The sequence below is a fragment of the Rhopalosiphum padi genome, chromosome 4 (assembly GCF_020882245.1).
Source record: "Rhopalosiphum padi isolate XX-2018 chromosome 4, ASM2088224v1, whole genome shotgun sequence".
NCBI lineage: Eukaryota > Metazoa > Arthropoda > Insecta > Hemiptera > Aphididae > Rhopalosiphum > Rhopalosiphum padi.
This window is the reverse complement of record NC_083600.1, coordinates 21,092,981-21,104,202: the sequence shown is the minus strand read 5'-3', so window position 1 is coordinate 21,104,202 and position 11,222 is coordinate 21,092,981. Positions and strand designations below refer to the sequence as shown.

The 11,222-nt window shown below is 26.0% G+C and overlaps 1 protein-coding gene across 1 annotated transcript; it reads right to left on the bottom strand.

The window, feature by feature from the left end:
* Positions 1-1,747: 1,747 nt before the first annotated feature.
* On the bottom strand, positions 1,748-10,730 carry LOC132930422 (probable multidrug resistance-associated protein lethal(2)03659). Its single transcript, XM_060996294.1, has 26 exons — positions 10,390-10,730; positions 10,033-10,116; positions 9,192-9,302; positions 8,992-9,126; positions 8,560-8,761; positions 8,244-8,466; positions 8,015-8,171; positions 7,808-7,946; positions 7,634-7,744; positions 7,315-7,581; positions 7,079-7,243; positions 6,871-6,992; positions 6,017-6,114; positions 5,849-5,934; positions 5,386-5,783; positions 5,012-5,304; positions 4,870-4,949; positions 4,637-4,787; positions 4,435-4,541; positions 4,228-4,351; positions 3,973-4,146; positions 3,720-3,847; positions 2,588-2,833; positions 2,325-2,497; positions 2,000-2,240; positions 1,748-1,916 (listed from the first exon to the last, which is right to left on the bottom strand). Exons 2-26 carry the CDS (start codon positions 10,107-10,109, stop codon positions 1,851-1,853), a joined length of 4,074 nt encoding a protein of 1,357 aa, XP_060852277.1. The 5' UTR covers positions 10,110-10,116; positions 10,390-10,730; the 3' UTR covers positions 1,748-1,850.
* Positions 10,731-11,222: the final 492 nt, after the last annotated feature.

Here is an 11,222-nt window from a genome sequence, read left to right as displayed (position 1 = left end):
TGAAAGTATGCAAATATTAAACTTCTTTGTTTAGTTGTAGAGCTTACCAAATTAATAATGTAAATAAATCATAAAAATAATGTTACTGAACTAAAACAAATTAAATACATTACCTATTTACTAAAATATACTATTCGTGAAAAAATGAAATGAATAATAACTAATATATTTTTTAGCAGCTCAATATTGCTTAAAATGCCCAATAGTCTTTGATATTGGTGTATACTATTTAGTATAGTGTATAGTAGAGAAAATGAACAAGAGAAGACACAAAATGTTGTAAGATAATTTGGCGACTAAAACGATTTAGGATACTGTCTAAAGTCGTCGATACCGGTTTCCAAAAACCACTTAATCGATGCATAATCGCTTTAGATTTCCTACATCTCTCAAGTCTTAATAATCGTGGAAATGCGACAAACTTCAGATTTCAATCTAACATTTTTACCGGTAAAATTGACTTCCTCATACTTTAAGCTCCCTTAATATCCAGTGAAACTGGCCGCTCTGTCCATTCGCGTGTTCTGTTACGTCATCCTATATCACTAGCTAACTATTTTAACAATTTTCGTATCATTTACTTAATGTGTACTACCGCCTTTGTTTTTCACTCTAATTTGTATGTGTCTATACCTGTTTTCATTCTGTTTGTATATAAAATATTAACTTTTAGTAATTACTCCGTTATTTTTTTTGGTCTTATCCCGTATTTATGTATAAAATAAAATAAAATATATTATGCTGGGACGGTGGTGGCGATGATGATGTCGGTGCGTATACACGCAGACCAGTTAGCGCTCTGCGTTACTATATCGATAGTAGTGGGGAATGGACCAGGTGTTGTTACATGGTAGTTATATTTCGATTACATGATTTTTGTCCATGTACCATACACTAGTTATTACGTAATCCTGACTTACAAATGTTTTAGCTAACTACCTAATATTAAATATTTTGAGCAATAAGACGAGGTACGTGTGAAGGTAAATATACTGACCTTACTTTGTTTTTTTGGTTGTGTGATTTATGTGATTCTTATTAGGGGATACAATATAATACGTATAGGTAATACAATATGATAATATAATGATATACTAATGAATATTCTATAGTGTTCTAGACTAGACCATAAACATATCTGATACATAGTAATAATTATTTATAAAATGTTTTATTTATAAATAGCAATTTAATGTATAAATTATGTAAAATGAGTAAAATGTAATAGTGTAAATAATACTCAAAGTGAATATGATTTACGTTGAATGTAATTATTCAATTTTAACCAAAGTCAATTGAAGATTCTTTCTTAGTAATATGTCAACCAAATTGATTAAATATAAGATATTGAATAATCTAGTAATACTTATAAACTTAACATTATATTTTATAGGCCATTAAAATAAACCAGTAAAAATAATGAATATAAACTAAAATAATAATTACATTTAACTCTGCAGATCTATTATGTAAATAGCGCTCAGTATTGTGATCAGTTTATTTTAAAATTTTCTGAAGAAGTTTTTACTAATATATTAGGACCATCAAATTATACCACATTAAAATAGGTAATATATATTTTTATAATTTGTTTAAGTGTTGACAACTATTTTACTAATTTTGTATTAAACAACTGCAAATGTTGCTCTGTGGTACGATAGACGCCAAGTATAATATCTCATAATCTTTCAGGTCACACTGGTCACATTTTCTTAGTTATGTAATTATTTGTTTAATAAATAAAAAATAATTTTAAAATTTTTTATAATAATCGTATAAATCATTTAATTATGCAATAATTATCCAATACTTATTTGATTATGCGTAAATAACTATATAAATGAACTGATTTAGTCTTCGTCTTCGTTAACACTTGACAATCGTTGACCGTTTAGCATAAGTCCTTTATTATAACTCTTTAAAAATAATAAATATATTTATAATAATATATGAAAGAAATACACTAATAAGTAAAAATATATATAAGAAAAATAAATACCTCATAAGCTAAATTATGTAACGACTGAGCATTGCTCTTTCCGGCTTGTTCTACCATTTTATGTAGATATCCATCTTTATTTTTCAATAAATTATATGGGTGATCAAATTCAACTACTGTGCCAGCGTTCATCACAAGTATCTTATCAGAATCCATCACTGTATTCAACCGATGTGCAATCGTTAATACTGTACACTTACGAAATTTATTTCTAATTGTATTTTGAATCAAAGAATCAGTTCTAAATTTAAAAATAAGGAACATAACTTTAGTAATTGTATTATTTAATTTACAAATTGTAATATTTTTAAATTCAATTTTTTACTGTGCATCAACATTTGCAGTAGCTTCGTCTAATACAAGAATTTTGTTATTTCGTATAATTGCTCTAGCTAAACATACTAATTGTCTTTGACCAACACTAAAATTAGATCCACCTTCTGATATTTTCGAGTTTAGGCCATCCGACAAATCGTCAACAACTTTTTTGAGTTCCACCTAAAAATATAAGTTATGTAGGTAGATATGTAAATTAATATCTTTTTTTTTATGCAAAATAAACGAAAATACATGAAACAATAATTTTACTTCATCTAAAGCTTTCCAAAGAATGTGATCCGGGTATTCATTAAATGGATCTAAATTGCTTCTGATTGTTCCTGAAAACAAAACTGGTTCTTGAGGTATGATGGAAATTTTGGATCGCAAATCGTGTAATCCCAATTCGTGTATTTCTATTCCGTCGATAATGATTTTACCTTCATTAAAAGCTAATCTAAACAATGCAGAAATCAAAGATGATTTTCCTGCACCAGTTCTTCCAACGATTCCAATCTAAATAAACACAATCTATATTTGCTTAAATAATATAATTTATTATAATCTATAATATTAGTGTTTACATATTTATATTTATATAAAATATTGATTGAATGTAGGATGCAACGATGCATAAATATTCATCTAGTGTGAAATATTTTTATAATCCTCAATACGACTTAAATTTTTATACCTATCGATTATTAAAATATTGTTTTCTATTTTATACAAATCAATTTAATTAGATATAAAAAACATAAATGGTATACTTTAAAATAAAACTAGAATATATATTATAAAATAGTTATGCTCTGTCCAAATTTTAATTTTAACTATAAATAAAAAATTGTGCTTGGTTTTTATATATTTTTTATATGTTTATAAAGTTTAAAGAATGATTTAAGAAGACTATTATATTTAATAATATTATAAATAGATATGGGTTAAATAAATTACATACATCTCCCGTTTAACAGGATGTGGTTTCGTTCATGCGGTTATGAGAATGGAGACTTAAGGTTAAGATTTAAAATAAATTGCATGATGTATAACAATAATTAATTTATTCAAATCATTAATCGTAAAATAAAATTTTACCTTCTAAATTATACGATTTTGGAAATATAACCAATAACCATCAAACGATGGAAAAGTACTATAGAGTGGACAGTATGAGTTCACATGTATTTAATATGACTAGTGTAGATCTTTATAAGAAATAAATGTCTTTGCTTATAGTATTTAATAAGTTATAGTTGATGCCAAAAAGATTTAATTCACAAGAAAAACGATATTTAAATCCAAATTCATAGCCAATAACTCCTCTAACCGCGTATTAAAGATCGATCTGTATGCACAGTTATAATTTACAGTAAAATTACTAAAAATTTAATAACATTACTTTCTCAGCAGCTTTAATCTTGATATTGAGATTTTTTAATACAAACGACGATTCCAAGTCATAACGTAGATAAAGTTTTTCGAAAATAATTTGGCCATTATCAGGCCAGTCTGTTAGCAGTAATTTATCTAAATAATAAATTATTATATTTTATTAATCGTAAAACAAAAATTGTATATTGTTTTTTTTATTTACATATATTATATATTATTCGTGTATGCTAAGTGTAGTAAAACTATTAAACATTTCTTACTAGGAGTTGTTTCAAATGTTGATTCTTGTGGTACATCTGAAAACTCTAAAACTCTTTCGACAGACGTCATTTGATTTTCTAAGTCTGCTGTAAACCTCATTACCCATTGAAATATACCTGTTATTACGATTGCCTGTGTGACGGTCAGTCCAACATATCTTCCATCATTTGTAGCTACAATTTGTGTTATAAACCAATAAAATTATTTTACAATCGCATCAGTTGTTAAACAAAATATTTATTTTATAAATTTACCATCGCTAATCAGTAAAAGAGAAAATATTACAGTAATTATATAAAACATGCAGCTAATATTCAACCAAAAACCAAACGCCCTATTTAAACTCAGAAACAAATAGCAAGTTGATGAATGTAAATCCTGAAAACATTATTACGTATTAATTAGTGTAAGGCATTGAGTAAACTATTTACTGATAAATTTATTAATAGTTTTTCACTCACCTGATGGATGGCAAACTCTTGGATTAAAGTTTGTTCTAAATTAAACGCTCTTATTGTTGCTATTCCTTGAAGCGATGAATTTACATGAGTGTACATAGGACTTCGTGCTTATGTTAAATAAATAGTTAAAATAGATGGTTTAAATAGCAGTTATTGTTTTTCTTTAAATTGTTTTTATAATAAATATATATTAGGTACTCACTAACATCCTCTAAACGCTTGACATTTTGAGATGTTTTCATAAAAATTGTTTTCATTTTAAAAAATAATATAACTAAAACGATTGTTGGTAGAGCCAGATAAGGATTGATAATTCCCATTAATATTATTATTCCAATCGCTCTCAATCCAATCTAAAAAAAAATTAAATATAGAAAATTCCATAAATATTCACAAACCAGCATATATCAAAGTTATATGAAAGTTAGAGCTTACCTGTGTAACTTTATCTAACGTAGGAGGTATCATTTCATCAATAAGTCCCATATCTTTTGAAAATCGATTGAGGATTCGCCCTGATATTAAAATATTTTTTGAGCTCATTAAAAAAAAATGTAGGTAGATATTATGTTATTACCCGATGGCGTTTTATTTAAAAAACTCATTGTTGCTCTAGTAATCGAACTAAACATACGGAGGTGTAAATTCATAGATGCTTCGGTGCAAACAGATACAAATAAAAAGGATTTGATTAAGGCTATTATGATGATCAAGAATATTAGTCCGGCAAAAACAAAAATACACGATTGTCTTGATGCAGTCCATGACGTCAAAAAGCCATTAGATAAAATTGTTGCAGATGTACTGATTGACGTCGAAGATTCTGTGCGATATTCCATCGTTTGAAAAACGTTTTTTTCCAAATAAATCCTAAACAAATCATATTTATCTAACCAATATTAAACTAATTCAACAGCTAATATTTATTGATTTATTGTTAAAAAATATTACCAATAAGTTATCCAATAATCTGTACCTGACAATAGAACTTGTGTGAGAATGCATAAGGAAAATAAACAGAATACTCTGAAATAATATTCACTGGAAAAAATATATTTTAAAAAAACACTTAACGAATTATTTTCGATAGAATGCGTTTCTTCTGTTTTAACTGGATCTGTATTGTCTTTATTGTTAATTATTTTGATTTCTTTCACGAACGAAGTGACTGGAATAAAAATTGGATTTTGAGAATCTTCATTTATAGAATATTTTTCTAGGATATCGGTATTATTTTTTTCAATCACGTTATTAAAAATTGACGTTTCTGATGAAAATCTCTGATTTTTTTTGAAATATGAACTTGATTTTTGAAGTTCTCTGTATGAACCCTCTGCCAACACTTTTGCCTAATAAAAAGGCATTGACTTATAAATTTACGTTAATAGGTTAAATGTTTTATAATAATAATTACATTATCTATTATGACAATGTGATCTACGTTTACTAAGTATTGTATTTGATGGGTTATAAGTATGCATGTCTTTTCTTTAAGATAATCTATAAAAAAAAAAAATAAAAAAAAAATGAAAATCTTACAATTTTAAAATTTAATTTTAATATTGTTTAGGATAAACGTTACCAGTTATGCATTTTTCAAATAAATGCTTTCCAACACGTGTGTCAACTGCTGATAGAGGATCATCCAATAAATAAATATCCGCTTGTTTGTATATTGCCCTGATGTAAAATATTTTTAAATTATAACTATTTATTGATCAATTATACTTATAGATAGGTTTTCTGAGGATAACAACATCATTCAACTATACTTTAATTTTCTTTAATGTATATCTATCGACTACTATGATTATTAAGATATATTGGGAAACAGATATCGGGAAAATGGATTCAAGTAATTATAAGTTTGAAAATAAAAAAAAAATGTCACATTCTGCATCAATGATATTCAGTATTCACCATTTACCATCCATCAGGTTTAACGGTTATAGACTGGCTTCGTGTATGTCACGCAGTCCTTCGGCGACATGTTTGAGGATATGTTATGCTGTAAAGAACAGGACGATAGGATAGCTAAGGTTACAGCAATAGTCGATGTTAATCTATGGGTACCCCACCATGACCGGATGATTCCTCTTCAGAGAAACAGGGACCTGTAGAACGCGACACATGCTGCCGGGGTATGTTTATGTTTTTTTTTATATGTTTTGTAAATTAATGCAATTCAACTTGCAATCGCTCTATATGTTACATGTATTATGTGTATTGTATGTATTACGCTAATTTTTCTCAAATGTATACATTTATAAATTGTGACAGCAGAGCTGTAGTATTGTTCACACAGAGCCTTTTTTCTGCTGTCAGTTAATTGGAAAAAAACAAGAATAACGGTTAATTGCGCGTTTTCGGTTTTTTTTTTTTTGATATACCATGGTAATTATAAAAGAAATTTGTTTACAATATTAATTCTACTACCTTGCTAAATTTATTCTTGATTTTTGACCACCACTAAGAGAAATCCCTTTCTCGCCAACGATAGTCCTATCACCATACGGAAACTGTTCCAAGTCTGGATTTAATGCACACACTTCTATAACCTATATTTGAAATTAAATAGATACGTAATGTAATATTGAATTACATTTTTAAAGTATTAATCTATAATAGGATACAATGAATTTACTTTATCATATCGTGATTTGTCCATTGGCGATCCAAATAAAATATTTTGTTTAACAGAACTTGTAAATAACCACGGTTCTTGAGAAGCGTATGATACTACACCACGTACAGAAATACTGCCTTTCATAAGTGGTAATTCTTGTAAAATTGCTTGTAATAAAGAACTCTATGAAAAAAATAATATTTTTAGGTATTATATATGAATTTTCGAATTTATTTTTATGTATTTAACTATACCTTTCCGGCTCCAACTGGACCGATTATTGCTATTAATCGATTGGGTTTTGTGAATAAATTTATATTTTCTAAAGTGTTATTAGGTTGAGAGACTGCCCATTTGGCAGAAACATTAAAAAATTCTACTCCAAAACACTGTTCAGTGCCACTTTCATCATCAATGATTTTATTTGACACTTTACTCTCACCAATAGTTCTGTTTTTAGCAGTTGTTGGTTTAATAAAGTTGTTCAGTTGTCTATCTTTTTCTTCGTTCAATAGAAAATCCTAAAAATTGTTCTTTAAAGTATTTTAAACAAAATATAAATATTATGCATACCTCGATCCTTTTAATGGAGACTAGTAATTCTGCACTTAAACCTATGGCCGGTGGAAAAGTTATTACGAATGCTCTTTGTATACTGTCATAATATGAAGTTATTATAAATACCTACAACCGAGTATAAAAATAATTTTATTAAATATTATTTCATAAAATATTAAAATACAATACTTTTGATGGAGTTATATAATTTCCGATTAATATATATGTAAATAACGTTACAAACAATGCTAGTTTCGTGTTAAACAAACAAAATGAGTACAAAATTCCTTTGATACAAGATGTTTTTTTAATTTCGTTGATTTCTTTTCTATAATATAGAATTATATGAGATTATTTCAATTTTTTGAAATGTATTGTATATTTTTAATTTCTTACTGTCTAGAATATTTTGTAAGATTGTCAAAAAATGGTTCCCATGTGTACATTTTTATCACTTGTAATCCCGAGATTATTTCATTTATTAGATGAACTCTCTCGTCTGTCCTTTTATTAGTTTTTAATCGTATTTCAGATGTTTTTGACCCTAACCATACTAAAATATCAATTATAATAACAATGTATTAAGAGTTATAATTATATAATTAATTCTATATTCTATACTGACATTGTAATGGTATAAACATAATCATTGTGGCTACACCTAGTATTGATGACACACCAACTTCTTGCCACAAAAAGTACGTCACTACTACTGTTTCTATAGGGCCCGCCAACAAAAATGGTATAAATAATAGTGATGTGTCAAATCGATTTATGTCGTTTGAAATTAAGTTTAATATTTGTCCAGTAGAGGTTTGGTCCAGAGAATTCACTTTGAGTCGTAGTGCCTTAAATAACATATTATGGATTATCGTACTATCGTAATTGTATGTCTAATAAGACATAAAAGGAGAAATATAAACGTTTTATGCGCTGTTTACCTTCTTATAAATTAGATTGCATGTTGCTATTCTCATTTTCATACCTAAATGTGAAATTGTCATATCGTAACCAGAATAAATAATTATTCTCATTAATAAAATTATGACTAGACCAATTAATAAATATATCCCAGTTGAGATATTCGACGAATTAGTTTCAAAATGTACGACAATTTTTCCAACGATAGTTGCAATGCTTATGCTGCTCAATAAGAAAGATAAATAATTAATTGCAATTATTCTACGTCAAACGCTCAAATAAGCTAATGTTAGTTTTTTTTCTTTTAATAATTTAAATTAACAAAAAAATAGTGTTCTTCACTTGTAAACTGGTTTGTATGTATTTGTAATAATAAATTTATATCCTGTATTTTCTGCTTACCTAGGTTAAAATTAATATTTTTATGAACTAAGTTATTATTTAAATTTTACCTTAAAATAATTTCCACTATTGTTACAGAAATTGCAAAAAATATAAGTGTTGATCCAAACATTTTAAATAACGTATTCAAGAAATTTGGCTTTTGGTTTTTTTTTTCTGAGTTTATCAATTCATTATTCCATATTCTAAAATAAAAAGATCATAAATTTTATTTTTAAATTTTTATATATAAAATTAATTAATAGGATACTTTTGTAATTTGTTTCCCAATAACTCTGAGGAGTCTTCATTCAGAATTCCGTACAAGTCAATTAAATTTAAATCTTGTTTTAATCCTTTTTTGACAATTCCGAAAATCCAACTTTAAAAAGTAAAAATGTTTGTATTATAGTTACATAATAATAATGTATAGTTGAAGCTCAACAGTACCTAACATTATAATATTGCTAATGTCGTATAGGTAGTTATAAAGATAACAAATTAAAACTTAATTTAAAAAAAAAAGTTCAAACCAGATGACCAGCTATGATTTTTAAAACAATTAAGGTTCACCTAAAGTAGTGTATTTTGAGTTTTTGTATATTGTTTTGTTTACTATACACATTGTAATTCCCAAAAGCATAATATTATCGTCAGTATTATATTATTAATAATCTTTTGTATAAGCTTGATTTGAATCAAAATCAATTATATCACTAAACTAAAGCAAACTAACATTTATTTTATAGTCTAATAAAAAAATAAATGTTAAATAAATGTTCTCTCTATAGAATTGAAAAAAAAAAAATAAAATAAACAATAAACCGCAGTTAAAAAATTAAATAAATATCTATTATGAATTATTTTCTTAATTTTTGGCAATAAATTACTAATGTAAGAAACATAATATAGTGAAAAACATTGAAAAAATAAAACAAAAATAAATACACACTACTTAATCTATGTGAATCAGTATGTTGTTAGATATACTACCTATATATTATGCAGCTTATTCAATTATTGAGAACTATCTTATTTTTAAAAGTTTCTATTGCATTGGTTAAATATTAAAAATGGGTGATAGTTGTATTATTATGGTTTGTTATGTTTACCTAAATGTAATAATTTCAAAAATGTTAGCTTCTGATCTAGGATTGGGTAGCTTTTCTTCTTTGTTCGTTGCATCCATGTTAAGTCTACAATAATTGAAAGTTGTATTAAATTACAGTAAATAATCATAATATTATGAAATAAAATGTTATAGTTTAAGTTGTTATTTTTTAATTTTTAGCATTAAAATGTGAATAATTTTCTATTACATTTTTTCTATAGCGGATTGCAGTTTTATTTTTACCGTTAATTGATATATTATGAATAATCGCAACATTTTTTTTGCAATGAATAGTGAAGTAAAAGGATGTAAATAATTGTATTTGATTGTTTTAAATTATTAAAAAAGTAAAGATTACCTCGAAATTGATGGCCAGTTAAGAGTATCCTGATTGTAGTGGTTTTAATTATGAACCGCGTAGTCATATATTTACTCAGCATTCATTCTAACTGTGCATAGCCGTGCAAAATAACTTATCCGTGGTTTTTCTTATTTATATATTTTAAATACTTACTAAAATTAAAATTAAAATTAAAACTTATTCCAAAATTATTGATAATATTGTATATACAATTGAAAAAAATAAGATAATAAATAATAACTAAAATTATAAAAATTTAGTAATATAAAATATGTAAATAATAAATTAAAATTATCTTTAAATATTATATTGTTATATTCATATTATACGAACGCCGATGTTTCTTTCTGATCAGTAAAAATATAATTAGAATAATAATATGTCTAGTCTTAAAAATTAAAAGTAAAGTTTAAAGAAACCATATATGTAGTTTAAAATATATCTTAATCTTGATAATAATTGGCAATCATTTATGATGTTATAAATCTAGGTCAATTAATTAATAGTTTAATGGCATAAATTCAATGAATGGAACCTTATCAATGTATTGATAATATTTATTTAAATATTTAATAAAAGTAAAATTATATGTTACTAAAACACACAGAACATAATATATTATTATTTAAAATATAGTGTAAACTAAACTTTAATTTAGTTCTAGACACAAATAGTATGTACGTATTTAGGGGGGTGGCGGATTGGCACATGCCCGGGGTTGGCATGTCTTAATGGCAGCAAAATATTTTAGCGAAATTAATTTTAAAAATGTAATAGAAAAAAATAATAATTGCATTTTATTAAATTATTAGAAAAAATTACATAAGAAA